At 37.8% G+C, this 22,304-nt stretch overlaps 1 protein-coding gene across 1 annotated transcript in view; it reads left to right on the forward strand.

Moving 5' to 3' along the window:
* Nkain2 (sodium/potassium transporting ATPase interacting 2) overlaps positions 1-22,304 on the forward strand; it is a 196,622-nt gene that overhangs the window by 162,302 nt on the left and 12,016 nt on the right. The window contains exon 5 of the mRNA XM_048797531.1: positions 11,815-11,875. Coding sequence (XP_048653488.1) covers positions 11,815-11,875 — 61 coding nt within the window. The remainder of the gene's footprint in view (positions 1-11,814; positions 11,876-22,304) is intronic.

A 22,304-nucleotide genomic window follows, 5' to 3' on the forward strand; every position in this document is an offset into this window, starting at 1 on the left:
AAAAACAAAATAAATCAAAACAATAACACATTGTTTTTTGAATTGGTCACCCATTCTTTTGCTCTTCCTCAGGGGCGAGCAATTTCACTTACCTCCAAGCTTTAGACGTTCCCCGTACGGGCCGCCAAATGCCGCAGTCTGGCTGGGCACACAATCACGAGCCACCACACAGCTTGTAGATTCAAACAGCAACTCTTTATTCCCGAACTCACACCCACCGTCTACAAACACGTTCTGGGGAAATCCACGTTCTCTGCCCAAATCCACCTCCACTGGGCTTCTATCTCCCAAAAAATATACTGTCTGAATCCCGTGAGAACTCAAGGGGAACTCAGGCAGCAGGATACGCCCTATTCCCAGCAGGAATAATCTTAAACCTGGAACGCCCTAAACCCGATTATCCTAAACCGGGAACACCCTAATCCGCCCTGGTCCTTGAGCAAGGTCACCTACATGCAATGTCACTGCAACATGGGGTACGCTGGCAAGGAAATTGTCATACCTACTTGGCTAATGGCTCCCAGCAGTATTATAATACAAATGATCTACTCTCCTGATCCCTCCTGATTCCTTAGGAGGAATTTGGCCTAATACCCCAATTGTCATCACTAGAACAGCACACTCATGCCAATGAAATGTTCTGATCATTTTTTGCCTTATCTTATTAATGTTAACATACCAACCTGTGCTAATGTATTTTTGTAAATGTCTTACTTTTATCCAACTAATTTTGCTATAATTTTGTTATTAACTCTGAGAAAAAAAATAATGTTTCTTGTACCATTTGCTTCTAAAGGAGTTATGTACTGATTTTGTCCAGGAATTCTACAGGACAGTATTGATTGTTTTACATTTCATAGAAGATTTTGAAATTGTTTCTGCTTCAAATGATTCATCATAAGTAAATCAGGATTCCCCTTGCATATTACTGAAATAAAATAAAAACTTAGCTTTACTATTAAAATAATAGGTGTTGTGACTAGTTGATTTTTATGTTTCCCAATTATTTTCAATTAAGAGTTTTGGTCAAGACTCCCTTTTGTCCCCTACCACTAAAACTGAAGGCATATTGTGGCAGAGTAATTTCTTTGACTACCTACCAATGGGCACATGTATAGAATATTTTAACTACTACTTGATCGTTTTTAAAATTAATCTGATATTTCATATCTGAAAGAAGTGATAGCCATGATGACATTTGAATTTTATTAGCCATCATTCACCTTTCCTGAATATTTTCTGCTCTGCCAACTGTACTAATATGTTAGATTCATTTGAAATTGAGTAACTTTTTGGTAAGTTTGAAGAAATCAAAACTCCAGAGATCAAGTTATAATGGGAGTGGTTGGTTAAGCCAGTGTTAGCATTTGGTTCAGTCCATTTCCCAATCTTAAGTAGATAATACAAGTTTGCATGTACGTCTAGTTGTATTTAATCTTTCAAAAGGTGTTGAATACAGTCATGCTTGGTGATGCAACACAATACCTTAAAGGCTGGTATTAAGATATGTTTCTTATCCTCTGAAAAGGTTTTCTGACCCAGTAGGCTGTGAACATTCACAATAGCCCTAAAGGCAATCTGCCATGAGTTATTGTAAGTTGATAGCTGCACCTGGATTATTTGTAGCAAAGAAAATTTGCAACATGCTCCTCAGTAGTCCAGCTAGTGGAATAGAATGGGATAAGAATCATTTGATGGACAACCAAGATGATATACAAGTCTCATAATAAAATATTTCATAAAAAAAGAATTTCATTAATAACACTGATATGATCACAATAAAATCCCCTTGCTGAAGCAATCTCAAATTATGTAAATGGAATAAGATGAAAAAGAGCAAGTAAAAATTATCTGCAACTTAAAAGTGTACTTTGTGAGTGCATAATATCCTTCTGTTCAAATTCCTTCTACAAAAAGCATGGGCTCAGAGCAGATGAATTATGAATTTAGAACAAAAATGGATTATTTAATTTAAATGAAACATAGAACTAATTTATTTAGAATATGAGATAAGTGTAGAAAAAGAAGTAGTGTTTGCCAGGTCCTCTCTTCAGCCTCACTCAAAAAAGAAAGTTGAATAATGATTCCATACTGTATCAACATCAAAATTATTATAGACCTCACACTGGTTTAAAGGTTCAAACTTAAAATAAGTCTTTGTACTTTAAAAAAAGTATATCTACTCTATTTAAATATATTTATAATTTAGAAATTATGTTACTGAAAATTTTAACAAAAATAATTATACCCTAAAATATAGTATTTTCTATTACGTCTTTTTTTATGTGAGATAATTGTATATCACGTGCAAATATATGAAATAATATAAGGTATCTTGTGTACCCTTTACCTGGTTTCCCCAAATAGTAACAAACTGCAAAACAAAATACTATCACTATTGGGATATTGATATTGATATGATTCAGTCAAGATACAGAACAGTTCTATCAGTGCAAGGATCCTGCATTTTGCCCTTTTATGGCCACATCCACTCCCTTCTAACTCTTATCTCTCCATAGTCCCTAGCAACCATTAATCATGTTCTCCATATCTATAATTTTCTAATATCAAGAATATCATATAATTGAAATTAAATGATATACAAAACTTTAGGATGGGCTTTTTCCAATTACTACAACTCTATGGAAACTCAAATTGTTACCTATATCAGCAGTCCCTTCCATATTATTGCTAAGTAGTTTTTTATGGTACAGATGTAGTACAGTTTTTTAAATTACTTACACACGGGTTGTGTCCAGTTCTGTCTATTGTTAATAAAGCTGTTATAAACATTAGTGTACCTATTTTATGTGCACATGCCTTCATTTCTCTCAGATGAATGCCCAGGACTGCAATTATTGGATCATGTGGTAGTTAAGTTTAGTTTCTTAAGAAACTTTCCGTTTTGCAGAATGGCTATACAAAAATGTTTCCATTTCTGCTTTCAAGAGTTTTATCCTTGGTTTTCCAAAGCTTGACTATAATGTATCTTGGTGTAAATTTCTTTAGGTTATTCCTGTTTGGAATCACTCAGTGTCTTGAATTCATGAGCTTGTGTCTTTTTCAAATAAGAAAGTGTTTAGACACTATTTCATAGAGCACCTTTTTTAAGCATCAGAATCTATTTTTTATTTTTTATTCTAATTTGTTATATATGACAGCAAAATTACAACTCTTATTACACATATAGAGCACAATTTTTCATATCTCTGGTTGTATGCAAAGTATATTCACACCATTCGTGTCTTCATACATGTACTTAGGGTAATGATGTCCATCTCATTCCACCATCTTTTCTACCCTCATGGCCCCTCCCTTCCACTCCAACCACTTTGCCCTATCTAGAGTTTGTCTAATCCTCCCATGCTCCTCCTCAGAGCCCCACTATGAATCAGCCTACTTATATCAGAGAAAATATTTGGCATTTGGTTTTCTGGATTTGCCCATCTTCACTTAGCATTATATTCTCCAACTCCATCCATTTACCTGCAAATACCATCATTTTATTCTTCATAGAGCACTCTTTCAGAGCTATTCTCTTATTTCCTTTTGGAACTCAAGTTACAAATGGTAGATCTTCCATTACTATCTGCTGACTTCTAAGTTCACTATATGTTTTCTCTGTTGCCCAGGTTAGGTCATTTCTATTGTTTTATCTTCAGATTTGCAGATTCTTTCCTCTATCTCCCCCATTTATTAGTGGAATTTTTAAATTTTTATCATTATATTTTTTATATTTTTTTAGAGAGAGAAAGAGAGAGAGAATTTTTTAATATTTATTGTTTAGTTTTTGGCAGACCCAGCATCTTTATTTTATTTGTATGTGGGGCTGAGGATCGAACCCAGGGCCGCATACATGCCAGGCGAGCGCGCAGCCGCTTGAGCCACATCCCCAGCCCCCATTATATTTTTTTTTAATTCTAAATTTTCAGCTTTGTTCTTCCTTATACCTTCTATTTATTTGCTGAGACAGTTTTTTCATTCATTTCAAGTGTCTTTATAATTACTTGTTGAAGCATTTTTATGATAGCCAATTTAAAATATTTGTCTTATAATTCTAATATCTCTGTTACCACTGTGTTAGTTTCTATTGATTCTATTTTCATTCAATTTGAGATTCTTTTAATTCTTATATTGATGGGTAATTTTTCATTGAGACATGGAAATTTGGGCAGAATGTTATGAGACTTTTGATCTTAATTAAACCGTCTGCTTTAGATGATTTCTCTGCTACTGCTTTGGCAGGAGAAGTAGAGATATTGACTCCTTCTTACAAGTATGGAGAGAAGTTGAGGCTCCTCAATTAGCCTCCATTGAGTCTCAAGGTGGGCAATTCTTTTCATTAAGGCTGAGAAACAATGATGTTCCTCATTTACACAAACCCCTCACTGATATCAACATGGCTGGATGGGATAAGAGTACCTTGTTATTGCTTCCAGGTGGCTTTCACTGATGCTACAGGGAAAGAAGATTGGTCTCATTACAGCATTGGTCTCATTATGGACATTGGTGAAAGTTGTGACTCTACTAGGCTCCACTGACAAGGGACAAGAAGGATGCCTCATCACTCCTGGGTGAAGCTAGAAGTCTAGATCCTCTATGGGTTTTTGCTGACCCAGGGGTGTGGAGATGAGGAGGTGACTAAATTTGGAGTATCTATTCCTACTCAGTACTGTTCATAAATAACCAAGCAGTTCTGGGTGCAAGCAGGAAATTTGATTCAGTGGACAATGAGTGGAGATGGGAAGTTCATGCTGTAAATACACCTTCTCTCTGAGCAGGTCTAGGATCTGTATTTGTACTAGAACTGGGTTATAAAGGGATGAAAAGTACATACAAGCTGTCCTCAGAGCTTTTCACAGGAAGGAAAAGAGATTTCCAGTGACCAGGTGTTGCCTCTTTTCTTCCCTGATTTGGGCATGCCCAGATATGTCACGGCACTGGTGGGCATGTTTTATTTACCATTATAATGAGCTAAAGGTCATTTGGTAACATGACATCTGCACCAGATGGAGCCAGTCTGGACTCCCTTACCCTTCAGAGATTGGGAATATGTGATAAATGGATTCGAGAGCTGGGAGCATAAGGTCGTCCACACACAGCCTCTAACTTATTACAGCAAGCAATACAGCTAGCAGGACAACAGACTATTGGTAATTTGGGGATTCAGGCTGGTGAAAAGGGGATCTTCCTGCTCCCTAACTGGAATGAAAGTCCAAGATTCCTGTGTGATTTCACAGAAACCACAAAAACCTGACCAAGAAGTATGTGTTAGTGCCCTACTCTTCCTTGTAGCTGAGCAAAGGGACCATAATTTTGCTTGGTTTTCCAGTGATACTGACTAAAGAAGAGGTAAAGTATTTTTTGTTTGTTTTTGTTTTGTTTTGTTTTAATTTTCGGTCTTTCTAGGCTGCCTTTTTCCTGATATTTTGGATAGACAGAACAGGCTTTGGTTGAAACTTTTAAAAAAGCTCTGCCAAGGAATAATACAAGTGGAATATTTTGTTTTTCATTTATTGAATAATTATTTGTTTGCGTAGTATTATGCCACGTGTACCTTCCATAATTTTTCTAATTATGTTTTAAAATAAAAGCAAAATTAAAACCATTTCGCTTTAATTGTAGGAGTTCAGACCCCCAATGACCATACTATTACATTCTCTGAATAGTTACTATTCTCTGCCTTGTACCCATTACTTTCTTAAATAGCCTTGCCTAAACAAATCTATATTTTCCAGCTCTTTCTGGAGCTCTTCTTAGACAATATCCTGTCCACCTCCCCTTTGCCCTCTCTGTTCCTTCTCAAAGACTTACTGTCTCTTGGGATCCATCTCAAAAGTACCAACTTACAATCTACTCTGTGAAAGGATTGCTGGTTCTTGGAGAGAACAACACTCAAATTCATTAATTCATTAAAGATTGACTTAATATTACTCAAGGTACTAGACTGAGAGGGGCCAGGAAGGAGGAAGTGCAGGGACTAGCATCCTTTGTTGGCAGCAAGAGGAAATGAGTGAAGAAACAGGAGAGAGAAACCACCTTTTATTTGTCAACAAACTACCAACAACTCATTACTGGCACCAGTTCTGACTAGGAGTGGTGGGAAATGGGGAATGAAAAGACGCTGAGCATCACTTCAAGAAGAATTTGTATTCTGTGAAAAATATGCTTTTTCAGGGAGTGCTCATTGAAAATATTATGGAGGAAAATGGCATACTTAGATTTGCAATTCAATACACACTCAGAGCTCACTGATGATGGGCCTAATCTGCTTTCATGGGTTCAATTTTCAGTTTTCTAATATGAATCCCACAAACTTTCATTAGAAAGTTTCATCAGAAACTTTCATTCTTTCCTGAACAAAGCCCACAACTTTCCTGCTTGATGATCTTACTCTGGAAAAGCAAGTTCCAGTTTACCTCGACTGAAAAAACACACATAACATTCTTCCAAGGGCAGTGACGGGATTAATGAACCGACTCCTGAACCCATCCAGTTTATCTTTTGTCACTTGGTAGACATACAATCTTTTCCTTTCCTCCTAATAACTTACCTAAGTCTGGAATTATGTGTGGCCCGGATTCAAGATGGCAAATTCCTTAAGACTAGGACTGAATCTAAAGAAGTGGCTCCAGTGGGGGACATTTTTGTCCATTAAGGGACATATGGTGATATGTGGAGATATTTTTTATCATCTCTGTCTTGATCATATGGTGTTATTGGCTATACATACTAAAACACAGCAGCCTCTTCAAAGAACTGCCCAACCCAAAGTGCCAATGGTGCCAAGGTTTAGAAATCTTAGTTTATTTCATCTTTGTCACTCAGCTAGAAATTAGCATTGCACATTACAGAAAGCATTCAAATTTGTTAGAAATGAAATTTCTTTGTATTGGTAGATTTTATAAGTTACTGTTGGGAAGTTGAAACTAAATTAGAAATGCACATGGTGTAGGAAAAAACATAAGAGAAGAGTTTATGAATCTTGATTAACTTGGGGAACACAAATTTCCACTTCTATTTAGAGGTGACCAATTTAAAAGCTAAAGTTCTCTTAATCAGCAAGCTTTTGTAATGAAATGCAGCGGGACTTACTTTTATATCAAAGGAGCTCCCCTGGTAGTTAAAGAATGCAACTGAATACAATTAAAAGATCACTGATAAGCAGAGTGCAGTTCCTTAACTGTATTCAGGGAGAGAACACTTAATAATCTAGAGACTAGCGACACTTTAATGAGGAGTTTAAACTTATTGGCCCTGCATCTCAGAATTTATCAATACTTATTACCTAGATTTTCATTTCAAAGTAATGAGTAAGAATCAAAAGAAAAGTTTGTGATTAGGGAAAAATTACAAATAATCCAACAAGTACTTAAAACTGAAAAGAAGAAAGAACCTACTGATTAACTGGTAACACTAAGCCACATATAGTAAGAATTTAATGTGGAGAAAGGAGCAGAGTTACAGGTAGTACTCAAGGGATTCAACCAAATCCATAGCCTGTTTACCAAACCACAGCCAGATCCAAGAACCAATGACAAAGTACCCATGAGACTGTTCCACTGAATGTATTGAGCAGTGGTAGATAAAAGATTAAGAAATATTCGTGTAGTCTTCTATGAAAATGCTCTGGGCAGTTTTGATTAGCACAAATAAAATCTTTACTAAAGCAAAATAGAAGACCCTACTTTCAACTAGTATCCTGTATTCTAAAAATAAATACCATAAAAATGAAGATTCTGATTATTCTATTATATAAAGGAGTAGTTCTTGCCTTTACCATGTTATTGCCAATAGCAACACGTAATTTACAAAGAAACATGCAGATGTGATAAACCTTCTAAAGTATTTTTCAAAAAGAAAGCTAATTCTGTTCATATAGCATCACTGGTTCTCTTCTTTAGATCACTATTTTGTGTGCTGGTTCTGACATCCCATGAGGGGTATGAGGACAGGAGGCATACATGCCCACTCTTCCAAAATCCAAAAATAAAGGAAAGACATGTTGTAGTAGGCCTTCTTCTCCAGCTGTTTCTCCCAAGCATAGTCAAAGCTGCTTCCTCTTCTCTCCCAGGATGACCACCTCTATTTTATCCCACACCAGCTCCCTTCGGTAGACAGTTATAATCTTCCAAAACATGCTTTCTCTCTCAAATCCAAATTGAAGATTTTTCGAACATACTTTTAATGACCCTGTTTGGCTCCAAATATTTCTAAACACTTGCTTCAAAAGTTCTTCTCACATCTTGCAGATCATCTCTGTCAGCTAATGTAAAACATCTTCATTAAGCTTATCATGACAGCTACTTTTCCCCCTGTGCTTGAACTCCCTGATTGAAGACTGCAGCCTTCCCTAATGTCCTATTCTCCACACTAAATATGATCATGTGGGGTCAGTACTCAGCAGATAATACCTAGCTAAAATGTCATCATAAGTAATCATCATCTCTAAAGATATTTCTTTAAGAATTTGCCCTTGGGCTGGAGATGTGGCTCAAGCAGTAGCACGCTCGCCTGGCATGCGTGCGGCTCCGGTTCGATCCTCAGCACCACATACAAACAAAGATGTTGTGTCCACCAAAAACTAAAAAATAAATATTAAAATTCTCTCTCTCTCACTCTCTCTTAAAAAAAAAAAAAGAATTTGCCCAAACTGAATCACTTTTCTTTAAAACTGTTTTCTTCCTTTCTTTCTTTTTACTTATTAGAAAATTATATCCATTAGTTTATTTCTATTGGAGCTCAGAATTAGATTAAAGATATTCCTCATATGATAGAATATGTTTTAGTCAGCTTTCTCACTGCTGCAACTAAAGGTCCTGACCAGAACAATTTTAGGGAAGGAAAGTTTATTTGGGGACTCATGGTTTCAGAGGTCTTAGTCCATAGAAAGCTAGCTCCATTCCTCAGGGCTCAGGTTGAGGCAGAACATCACGATGGAAGAGTGTGGCAGAGGGACTTGGCTCACATGATGGTTAGGAAGCAGAGACAGAGGTCTTCACTTGCCAGACATACCTGATAGCCACGCCCCTAATGAAGCACTTCTTCCAGCCACACTCCACCTGCCTCCAGTTACCATCCAGTTAATTCCATCAAGGATTGATTCCCTGACTGGGTTAAGGCTACAACCCAATCATTTCTCCTCCAAACCTTGAATTGTCTCACATTTAAGCTTTTAGTGGCACCTCACATCCAAACCATAATATATCTGTCCTTTACCCCAAAACCTCACACTCATCTGACAATGCAAAATATATTTAGCCCATTCCCAAGAGTCCTCATAGTATCAAAAGTTCTGAGAGTGCTTAAAGTTTAAGTACAAAGTCCTCTCTGAGGCTCAAGACAATCTCATATTGTAAGCTCTCATAAAATTAAAAGCAGTTCACAAGTGTCCAAAATATAATGGTAAAGAATAAACATTTCCATTGACAAAATTAGAAGCATAGAAAAAAAGGGATGGGACCAAAGCAAGACCAAAATCCAACTGGGTAAACAAGTCCTGTAGCTCCATATCCAGCACCTGAGGCACATGGCATCCTAATGTTCCCTCCAAAGGACTTGTGGAGCTCCCCCCCTGTGGGCTTGTTTGTTACAGCCCAAGTGGCCTTTCTGTTGGTGTCTCTCTGCTTGACTTCTACAGCTTTCCTAAGACCATGTCCCAAATAACTGGCATTTCTTACTCTTCAGGGTCTCCACTGCTGCTTCAGCTTCCTCCTCACATCTTCACACCTTGACTTCTCAGGGAGTGCCCACACAAACTCTGACCCTGATGCACTTTGCCTGGCCTCTCAGGCCTTCCTTTGAAATCTTGGTGAAAGCTTCCATGGGCCCCTAAATCCAGCATCCTGCATTTCTGCAGAACTAGCACCATGTGGTTGATGCCAAGGTCTGCTGCCATCTTGAGCAGTAGCCAAACCTCCAGGAGCCATGGATGTAGCAGCCTCTGAGTATCTGGGTGGCTGAGCATGTTGAAAAAACTTTGTAGGCTCCCTTGTGCAAGAAGCGTGTCCCACTGGTCTCAAGAGAATTTTCACCTTTACTCCCTTGAGCTTGAGATAGATGTGGCCTTTCCCTCAAGCCATCTTTCTTACTATCTTCAGGAAAAATCTTCAGGATTTCTTTAGTGGCAGTAATGTCTTTAACAATGGCAACTTCCCTAGGCCCACTTTTACTCCTGGCTTTCAAGTCCAAGTTTTTCAAATCTTTCTGCTCTGCTCTCTGCTTCTGAATATCACAATAAACTTTGCCAAAAGCTTCCAGCAATACCCATGGCACTTCCTGAATGTTATGCTTCCTATACATTTCTTCTACCAGATTAAAATCAGCTCCACAGAAAGTCTCAGGACGAGCAAAATTCAGACCACATCTCAATCAGAATACAACATAAATGGCCTCTAGTCCAAATTCCAATAGAGGCCTCCTTTTCTGAACCCTCTCTAGTCCTGTCTTCACTGTCCACAGTCCTGTTGGCATTCTGGTCTTCTGAGCTCCCACCAGAATTGGCCATTAAGCTCTCCTTACAACAATCTAAAGCATTTCTAGCTTGTAATGCAAAGCATCTCAAAATTCCTCCCACCAATTCCAAAATGCTCCAAAAGTTTCTGAACCACATGGTCAAGTCAGTCATAGCAACAACCCCACTCCTTGTACCAATTTCTGTTTTAGTTAGCTTTTCTCACTGCTATGACTAAAGAACCTGACTAGAACAATTTAGGGAAGAAAAGTTTATGTAGGGGCTCATGGTTTCAGAGATCTTTGTCCATAGAAGGCTGTCTCCATTCCTTAGGGCTCTGGTGAGACAGAACATCATGGCTGAAAAGTGTGGCAGAGAGATATAGCTCGATTTATGGTCAGGTAGCAGAGGGAGAGGTCTCCATTTGCCAGATACAAATATATATACCCCATAGCCATGCACCCCATGAACTACTTCCTCCTGCCACACCCCACCTGACTCCAGTTACCAGTTAATTCTATCAGAGATTAATTCACTGATTAGGTTAAGGATATAACTCAATCCTTTCTCCCCTAAACCTTCCTATATTGTCTCACATGTGAGCTTTTTTTGGGGGGGACACCAATTCAAACCATAATAATATGAAACAACTCTATTTGATGGGATAGATACCAAATGACATTGCTGCACTCCCTTAAGGCACCAATATCAGTGAGCAAGGGATTTTCTGACCACTGGGGTATTTTCACAACATATTTTGGAAGGGATTATAACATACATGCAATCCCAAATTCAGTGCACTGTTATGATACTCATTCCTTACAGGTGTCCATCTCACCCCTTTAACATATCATCTTCATATCTTCAATATGCCCTGGTTCCTGTTACAGATCTAAATAAGAGTTTTTCTTGCTTACAAAAAGTATATGCAACATACCATGGAATCTCCTTAATATTTTTCTCTTAAGTATTTTTCTGGTGGTCAGGAGGAAAGATCAGTTTCAGAATCTTGGGCCCTGACCTAAAGAAAAGTAAAGCAGAAACTGACTGGCACAAATGTACATGTTAAATCAATTAATGAATGGACATATTTTTTTTTTACTTGAAGCTTTAGATTGCCTGGAAATTAACAAATCTTACACATAAACACCAGTGGAAAAATAGAGCAATATATTTATTTGTAAGGCAGATAGACATCCCTGGAATCAAGAATTCACAATGGAGTCAAGATTCAGTCTGATGAACCATTTTGGAACCCTGAATGTGGTTGTTAATTGCTGGTCTTTGAACCATTCCCCCCAGTGCTGTGGTCCTGACTGATCCTTTTGCCTGATGTCTAAAGCATGTCTGTTTTGTTTCAGCTGGCAGGGTTCATCTACGCCTGCTATGTTGTGAAATGTATAACTGAAGAGGAGGACAGCTGTAAGTACTAAAGCTCTATTCTGTTTCTTTCAAGCTCAAAGCTTCTTTACTGCTTCTGACCTAACCTTCCTGGTCTTGAGATAATACCCCTCAACACACCATTAGAAAAGGGAATGAACTTTTGGTGCCTATCAGGCTAAAATATTTTTTATAAAGAAATCAGCATATTGAACAAATGGAGAATTTCTCATTTTGCAAACATAAGTTTTTCTTTTCATTGAAAGGTATTTTAAAATCTATTCTTGGGCTGGGGTTGTGACTCAGTGGTAGAGAACTTGCCTAGCATGTATGAGGCACTGGGTTTAATTCTCAGCGCAATAGATAGATAGATAGATAGATAGATAGATAGATAGATAGATAGATAAAATAAAGTCCATCAACAACTACAAAATAATTTTTTAAATCTATTCTTATAACAATTCTAGAGGGAGTATACAAGGGAGAGTGGGAATGTAAGTGAATTTTAATGTGGTTAATTTGACTGTCTTCTGTTTAATAAACCACTTATTAGATATTAATAACTCGTTAGTTTCACCCAGGACTACAATTCTCAACAATCAACAATTTTCAATAGTTACTAAAATTCTTAGGAGAACTGACTTCAGATTAATTTAGAGGATTATCTCTGGGAATTCTAATGTTCAAATATCCTTTTCATTTCTACAATTTGATACAAATGACTAGAACTTTATGTCAGAATCTCATCACTGAACCTGATTGCTTAATCCAGAGTTAAGGTAGTAGTCTGCTCACACAAGCCTCATAGTGGCTCCACCACTGTTCTCTCCTCTTCCAAACATGGTAAGTGGTAAGTAACCCTAAGGATTTGAATTAGAAGGACATGAGAAAGGTATTTCTAGGCTCTCTGAGTCCTATCATGGGGAATTGCTAATGCAGCCATATTCATTCTGAGGAAAAATCAGAATTGGGAGTGGGAAAGGTAGCGGGGTGGGAAGATGAGAATCCACTTCTTTCTTAAATGATGATTTGAGGAGAAACATCCAAAGAGAATTTACTTCTTCTTCACTTTCCAATCATACTGAAAGGAAGAGGGAGTATGAGATTATTAACTTATGGGAGGCAATTTTCAATCATTCTCAGGTAGGATTTTTATACTGTACATAGTTTATAATATTTTGTGTGCAAAAGGAAATGATGTTCCTTTCATTAAATAAGCACTTGTAAAATTATCCTTGATATAATAAGTGTTACCTAAAATCTTAGGAGATTTTAAGATGGGTAACAATCTCTTACCTCTAAGCACTTGCCGTTTAGTGGGAAAAGCAAACCTGTGAACAAATAGATATAATAAAACTCCCGATGGTAGGGAAAGAAAGCAAAGATACCAATATTTTTTTTTCCGTAAGTGAGGAACACTCTTGAACTTCATCTTGAAAGAGAGTTATATGTTGGGTAGTGATGTATGAATAAGGTTGCCCAGGAAAATGGTGGAAAAGCACTTAGGTACATCACAGAGAAAATAATGTGAACAAATTGTATCCTGTGCTAGATGTGGACACCAGAGAAAATTAGAAAGCAAACATGGATGGGATAATAGAAAAGCAATTATGAAAGATTAAGGAATTTGAACTTTGCTTCATATAGTACAATGGCAAATCTATCAGCATGGATAAGAGACTGGGAAGGAGAAATATTAAGAAAAGGAAAACTTCTTAAGACATAATTAAATTGATTGAGATGTGAAATGATGATGATCTGAACTAAAACAAATATTGAAGATGGAGAGGAACTACATGATGATACAAATGACACAAGCTAAGATGATGTGATTGGTAGAGTACAGGACTATGGTACGGGAAAAGAAGGAGAGTGGTAGATTCTTAGATGGGTGTCTGGTGTGAATGAATGGGTAGATGGAAATGTCACTTGCAGGAAGTTGAGTGGTGATAAGATAATTAGTTCAACGTGGGCAGGTTGTATTTGCAGTGCCTAAGAGAAGCCATCTAGTTTGCTTAAAGATTAGAAAGAGTAAAAGATACATGGATTTCAAAATATATGGGCTCCACAAACTATGTTAAGTTCATTAAGATTTTATTCTTCAGTGTCTATATACCAAATCCTAAGAGAAGGAAAAGTATGCAGGTCAGTGTTCAGCGAGAAATTGAGCTTTCCCTGGACTATAATGTTTAACTACATTTCACAATGATGTGGTTCATTTCTTTAGAAAACGATTACTGACTCACCATGTTCCCCCCATACAGATAATCAGCATCTCTCCAGAATTCCTGAACAGCACCTCTCAAAAGGGATCCCAGAAATTCCAGTTGCACAAGATATATTCCCCCACCAAAAAAAAAAAAAAAAAAAATTCCAAAGCCAAGTAAGATTGATGCTAAAAATTTAGAAGGTTCATTTATTTCATTTATTTATATACATTTGTGAGAGTAGTGCATTAAAGAAATCTTCCAGGGGCTGGGGTTATGGCTCAGCGGTAGAATGCTCACCTAGCATGTGCGAGACACTGGGTTCAATTGTCAGCACCACAAAAAAATAAATAAATAAAATAATGGAATTGTGTCCAACTAACAATATATATATTTAAAAAAAGACAGAAGAAGTCTTCCAGCTGGGCCTGGTGGAACATACCTGTAATCCCAGAGACTCTGGAGGCTGAAGCAGGGGGATCATAAGTTCAAAGCCAGCCTCAGCAATTTAGCAAGGTCCTAAGTAACTTGTGAGACCTTGTCTCAAAATAAAAAAATAAAAAGGGATGGAATGTTGCTCATTGGTTAAGCAACCCTGGGTTCAATCCCTGGTACTAAAATTTAAAAAAAGTTAAACTATTTTCTAATTCAGTTTTGTTTTAACTGTTCGTTATTACTTTAGGTGAGGCAGAGGAGTAGGATAGACACAGATAAAAGAGAGAAACCAGAAGGAGTTTCATGGTTTTATTATACCTACAGTTACCTGGAGAGAACACAGATAGGGCCACCCAGGGGAAGCAGCAAGGTCAGCCCCGACTCAGAGAGTGAGAGTGGAACTTTTATCTTGGTTCCTGCACGAAGGGATGGACACAGCATGGTAGGCAGATGAAGGATCCACCAACTGTTTTTGAAAGTGGTGGCCCTGTGAAATTCATGTTCCCTGTGACTATTAAAGCATAGAGTTTAGAGCTGTCTAAAGTCTCCAGATGATTTAGAGCAAGCCAGGTATACTTGGAAATAGTAGTTATCTTTTGGTAGATGTTACAGCTTCAATTTACAGAAATTAAAAGCCTGGTGAATACAAGTCTCCCCAGTATTTAAACACAGAGCCCTTTCATTAAAAATCTTAATATTCCACAAAATTAGAATTCCTGGGAATGCATCTTAGAGGATTTTTCCCTGGGTCAAATTTTAGCCCAAACCATGTAAATCCAGGGAGATAAGACACCATCATTTTATTTTGTAATATCAACTTTATTGCTCAAGTACCTAAGAAACTTTGCAAAAATTTCCAAAAAATAATGTGTATGTCTTTTTACATATTTTGGCAACAATCGCTTATCTCTCTTTACTAATCAGAAACAACAACAACAAAAAAAAAAAAAAAAAAAAAAACTTCACATAGACAAGTTTTCCAATGTTAGTCTTACTGATTTGCAGGCAAGATATAAAGTCATTTTGTTGTTTGTCTGTTTGTTAATTTTTATATCCAAGTAGAGTAACACACATTTTCAATGTTCATGGGACTAGTGAACAACCTGGAAGAGATGCTCAATTAGGGCTGTTCTATGTCCTCTAACTTTCGATGACTAATAGTATGTTAATTGACTTGTAGTCATTCATAAAGGGACAGACAATCAGGAGTATTTGTTGAGTACCCTGCTTTAGGTTATATTTACCATATATTGTTCTGGTCAAGTTCTCTATTCTGTGTTCACCTCCAGACATTGCCTAGACATCTGACTTCTGATGCTCTAAAAAAGTTTGAAATTTCTTTCTAACTTTTGGTAGTTACACTACCTTGACCCGTAAAATTCTTAATGAAAGTAAAAAAATAGAATAGCAACTCCTGCAGTATGAGAGATGTTTCATATATGTGTAAATGCTCAGGGACCTTATTCTCTGTGTCTATTCTTATCTGCTGTGCTTTTGCAATGAGGCATCCTGATAGGAGTGTACTGGCAAGAGTAGGTGCCAGCTACCTGCTCTCTAAATGAGTTAAGTTTCCCTTCCTAAGCACCTCATGAGGAGCAGAGGGTAGCTTGGGTTCTGTGCCTTTTGCTGAGAGTGGGCTGCAGAGATAAGGGCCAGTTATGACAGCTGTATGAATAATAGCCTTGAAGCCGGTCTGAGGCTAACCTGCTTTGTCCTTAGTTCTGATATCCAGGCTCACAGCAGAAAATGCACCCAGGAAGACTCAGAGAAAGAGAAAACTTCAAGGAGCCATGGAGCAAAGATTCAAGTTTAGACTTGAAATAGCAATAAATCACTGTTGAAATAGGAAGAGTTAGACCACAGACACACAGATGCCTGAGAATACTTACTTCTCCTTTTAAACAGTGTCTCATTTAATTTCCTAGATCCCAGTTTAATTTCTGTTTATGTAGATACTATATTAGTCCACATCGGCTACTATAATAAAATACCGTGAACATAAATAAACAAAAGAAACTTTTTGCTCACAGTTCTGGAGACTGAAGTCCAAGATCAAGGTGCCTGCACATTTGGTGGGGTCTGGTGAGGTCTTGTTTTCTGGATCACAGATCACACTTCCTTGGCATATGCTCACATTTTGGAAGGGGAGCTCTCTGGGACCTCTTTTCTGAGGTCATGAGCCCTTATGACCTAATCACCTCCCAAAGCACCATCACATTCCTGATTAGGTTTCAACATATGAATTTTAGGGAAATGCAAACATTTAGTAGACACTTTAAGGTAATTTCTTTTTTCCCATGAAAAGGACTAGACCTTGACATTTTCATCTTTGACCCTTTAGTTATCTAAACTAGAGCTGCAGCCTGGCAAGCTAGTTGAGTGTGCAAAATCACGGAACACCACTGCCATCTGCTGTGCCTGCCAGAATACCACACCCACCCTCACAGCACAGATTCCAAATAGAAAGATAGGGATAGCACCTCCACCACTGCCTGGCTAGTGATCAGTAGAGCTGCCATAACAGCACACTCCAGTCTGAGGAATTTGAACAACAGCAACTCAGTTTTCTTTCAGCTCTGGAAGCTGAAATTTCAAGATCAAGGTCTTGGCAGGTTTGCTTTTCCTGAGTCTCTTTCCTGGGCTTGTAGACTGCATTCTCTCACTGCCCGTGTCCTCACATGGTCTTTTTCTGTGTGTCTCTTCCTTATCTTATAAGGACTTCAATCCTATTGGAATGGAGTCCTAGCCTTGTGAACTTATGTAATTTTAATCACCTCTCCAAAGTTGTTTCAATCTTTAAATATAGTCTTACCAGAAACTAGGTCTTCAATTTATGAATTGAGGCAGGGGATACATACTGCAGTTCATAAAACCACATCCAAGCACATAGCCCACCCCCCACATGCATACCATGTGCTTCCTGGACATTTGAAAATATCTATAGAGCTAGCCTCCCCTTGCTGATGTATCAAATGCCAATGGGTCAGGGCTTCAGAGCTGTAATGCTGTCTCAGTGCCTGCATGCCCACTGCCCACTGAGAATACTTACTTACAGGAGCCCCCAGCTAACACCTCCTGCTATGGGGTGCTCTGCCTTCAGATGAGTAGTTATTCACCAGAAAGAGACCCCCTGCTCTGGCAGGGGTGCCGTAACCAGGGAACCTTATTTGAGCAGGGCAACCCTGCAACACACTTTTATATATTTGTTCATGACAAGACAGCAATCGATCTTGGGAGGAAAAGCTTACTCCAAGACACCAGGCAGCCATGCTCTGCTGTGTTTGTGGCAGAGATCTTCACTGAACCAATCTGTCACTAGGCGTGATGAGTTTTCCTTGCAGCTCCCAATCTTTTCTATTCCCCTCTACTTATTCTCTTTTACAGTATTTGAAAAAAGAAATTTTCAGAGATTCCTGGTCTGGTATGTTTTTTTATCATATATGTAATTCTTCTGTCTCACTTCATCCCCAGCTCTTCTGTGTACCAGTGGGATATCCACTTCAGTGACAGAATTGAGAATTTGTCTTTATGCTTTGTTAGCATTGTTAACAATTAAAAGAAATCCATACAGCCATGGAAAATGTCCCTAATTCATGAAAGAAAAAAAATTCATTGTCATATTATTTCTCGACTTTTGTTATGTTTCCTTAACAAATTTGTTCTTAATAGTTAAACTCAACGTTGGTCCTCTTGCAAACGAATTCAGTTTTCTAAGTACAGTCTGTCTTCCATATCCATGGTTGCAACCAACCAGATATCAGAAATATTTGGCAAAAATTTTCCATCTATGCTGCATTCCCCAAATAACACAGAATAAAAATCATTTATGTAGTATTTACATTTTATTAGATATTATAAGTAATCTAGAGATGACAAAGTATACAGGAGGTTATTGTAGGTTATATACAAATACTGTCACATTTTATCTAAGGGACTTGAGCATTCATGGATTTTGGCTTCCACAGGAGGGTCCTGGAGCCAATGTTCCAGAGCTACTGAGAGGGGACTGTAATCACTATCTTTTCTAAAAAGATTCAACATATTTGCAAATGTTACTAACTATTGAAATCATCTAGGAAAAGACATGAAATTTCATTTAAAAATATATACTCAGGGAATAATTTTCAAAGAAATATTAAAAAAATGAATTCCAGATGTTTAGACTTAGAATTAGACATGTACATGTAACCACAAACCAAGCACAAATAAATGAAAACCTGTCCTGGGTTACCTGAAATCAAGTGGCCTAGGGATCAAAGTCAAAGGCAATTTATAGAATCTCTCATTTGGGAAAAAAAAACACAGAAAATTATTCACTTCTCTTGGGATAAGAATTTTATGTTACTTTTGTCTGATTTTTCTTCTGAAACCTGCTGGCCAACACATCTACTTATTGAACTATGTTCTGTATGTTTTGATCATTTCTCCAGTTTCAGAATCACTAAATTTGAATGCTATTCTTTGAACAGTCACTCACCACTGCCTATGGAAAGGGTGAACAGGGGATCAAGGAGATATGTACCTCCCTGTAAAAATAATCTTTCTTCCTGGTTACAGAGTAATGTAGGTTTAATGCAGAAAGTACAGAAAATAAAGATAAAACAAGGGGGAGGAAAGAAAATGAAGATGACCCAGTTGAGTCCTGATTCTCAGTTAACACATTAGCGTATGTCTCCTGGTTTTGATTAGCTGCCTTCCTTGTTGCCTCCCTATTTATCACCTGTCATTCCTCCTATCAGGTTGTTAGGACTACTGCATTCTGTTTGGTAACCCGATCTTGCTTTCTGGTAATTTATAAATCACTCTTCATTCTGCACCAACGTGTTTATTTCACTTATTGAGTTTCATACTAGTCTTATACTCAAACAACCAAATGAAAGAGTAATATGTATTGTTTTTATGTTATTGTTTTGTATCTCTTTAAAACAACTATTTTAGGAATTTCAAGGTGACTGAGTGAAACAGTTTCATCCATATCCACTAGTTTCCCATCAAACTCAAACTTGCCGTTTCTTTCCTCATCTCTGAACAAGATCACATATTGGTCCAGACTTTGAATGCCACTAACATCTAGCTACTCTCTGCAGAAACCTAGTGGGATCACAATGGAAGGAGATGTCACCTTTTCCACTCCCCCATCACAAGGATTGAAGTTCTGCATTTAACTTTATATCCTTTGGTTCTGCATAACATTTCTTCTGAACTATGAATTCTTCAGGGTTTAAAATGATAGAAAACTATGGCCTTCTAGTCTGTTTCAAAGCCTTAATTTTATAGACCCATAAAGATTAAGTCACTTTCCCAAAGTCACTGAGCTTATTTGTGAATTTCTGACATCCCATAGTATATCTGACTCCCTCAGAATAAATGAGTATTAGAGGTGCCATTAGGATCCACACCTGCCATTCGCTGCTGTATCTTCAGTATCGGGCACATCTCAACCTGGAGGAAGACACAGTAAGATTCTGGGCCACATGTGAATTAATCACTTGGCTCTCCACAAACATTTCTTGGACTGTATGGAAACTGACAAGAAAATGTGACTTCTCCTTAGATCTCAGCTTATTCTAAACTAAATGAACAGCCTATTAGAACAAAGCACATTTTTTTCACTTTCTGAATAAATGGAAGGAAAGAGGGAGAAATATGTGCTGTAGATGGCTACATATGCATATGCCTGCTGCCAATCACATGCAAGTTTCTATCAGTGATAATGGTGTTCTCTAAAGCGAAACATCATTTTTATATTGTCTCCAAAATTAGCTAGCACTGGTCTCTTTTTCAGCCTTCTATCAAATTGCTCCCTCTTGTGGTCCCTTAAAACACATGAGTTCTATGTCTAAATTTTTGTCCATTCAATTTGAGGGTGGTTCTTCAACAATCATTTCTTGTTTTCTCTTTTCTCACAATATCTCTTCCATGATACTATATTGCTTTCACTCACACAAACGCACACATAAACATACGCATGCATACCATGTTCATCTTTAAATAAATCTAATCTTTCCAAGTCAAAAATATTAAGGAAAAGAAACTGATTTATTCTCTGTTGATTTAGAATAATCAGGGCTTGGCTTCTAAAGCATTGGTGCCGAGGTGACACTATTCAGATAAACCAAGAAGGACCCTTAAATGGGCTGTATAAAAGAGGTATTTTATGCAGAAAATACCTGTCAGGGTGAACTGAAATTATCCTGTAGATGCGAAATATTCACGATGTTTTGATCAGCCTCAATAGAAAAGAAAGAGTCTGTGATGGAAAGAGAAGCGGTGCCGTTTACAGGAATGATTGATAGAAAAATCTTCCATTTTGATCATTTCACTTCTTCCAATTGTGCAGACACCACCCACCCGTGGTGGCTGTTCTGTGCTTGTCACCTCACCAACTCCCTCTACACTCACAGAGATAACGACACAAGGAAGAAAGTAGCCAAGTTACAGAAAAATAGGACTTTTTTTTTTTTAGCACCAAAATGTTGATAAACATGCTCACAAAATAAAGTCACTGAGATCTCCTCTCCAAAGAAAAAAATGCAAACAAGACAAAGGTAGCCCAGGAAACAGAATGCTCTCTAAAAGCCCTCCAGATAAGAAACACGCTGAGAAGATGACATCAGTCTTTTGATGAATGATGTTGGTTGGTGTGCACTTCATTATACCCAGGTGGGTTTAGTTTGGGATTTGGCATCTAAGAGAAAAGAAAGCTGGGCTTGGCTATCTCCTTCTTAATACCTGGAGGACAGAGAAACACAATCTCCAAATACTGCCCTCAGGTAGGCGGAATGAAAACACCTTAGCCTTACATGCAGGCACTGAAAGGGAGATTTGTCCACAGCAAGCCAGCGCAAACCCTCAATCCTGTGTGACATTTAAATGAGGTCACTCCAGCAGAGGATACACAGGAAGGCCTCTGCTATGATTGGTTGGCATCGTGTGGCAGGGAATGAAAGAGAAACAAACTTAAAACTCACAGGAGGTGTGATTTGTTTAAATAATAGAAAGTAATTAGGCTGAAGACAAAAATCAGTGATGGCATTTTATAATTACGATTAATTTAAAGGTTAATTTCCTTTGGTGCAAAAATCTTATTTAAAACATTTACCAGGAAAGGAAATTAGGATGTTACTATCAAGAGGCATACAGCACTTCTGGGAATCCATGCCTATTATCACATGAAAATTAGGTTAGGTCCAGAGTAGGGATTTCAATTCATTTTTATGTATAATAGGTGGTAGCCAGACCTCAGAGCCAGCAGGGTTGGCTGGGGCAGGCAGTGTAAAATTTGCATTTGTTTGTTTGTTTGTTTATAGGATTAATTGCAAATGTTCCCAACAAAGGAGCCTAGTTTATACATGAACAATCCTGACACAAGAAGAAAATTGGATATGGATTGCTGCCTTTGTAACTAATGAAGTTGATGTCAAAGGAATCCCCAAGAGTGGGGCTGCAAAGGGAAGCACCCAGGCCCACATTCATACTCCATCATCACTGAGTTAAATTGGATGGGGGACAGTACTTCTGAGGGCCCCAACCCTGTCAAATCCTACTCTCCCTTCCCAGTCTGACATTTTATTCAATTACTCTTTTCCCACTGGGAATTGTCATGCCTCAGGTTCCAAATGTCATATGCACTCATTCATGTGTATCCATGCAGGATTGCTTTCAGGACACCCCTGGCCCCAGGGCTACCAAAATCTACCGATGTTCAAGTCCCTTATATAAAATGGCATAGCATTTGTGTATAACCTACACAATCCTCTAGTATATTTTAAATAATCTTTAGAATACTTATAATACCTAATAAAATGTAAATGCTATGTAAATAGTTG

The sequence above is a fragment of the Marmota marmota genome, unplaced genomic scaffold (assembly GCF_001458135.2).
Source record: "Marmota marmota marmota unplaced genomic scaffold, marMar, whole genome shotgun sequence".
Classification (NCBI taxonomy): domain Eukaryota; kingdom Metazoa; phylum Chordata; class Mammalia; order Rodentia; family Sciuridae; genus Marmota; species Marmota marmota.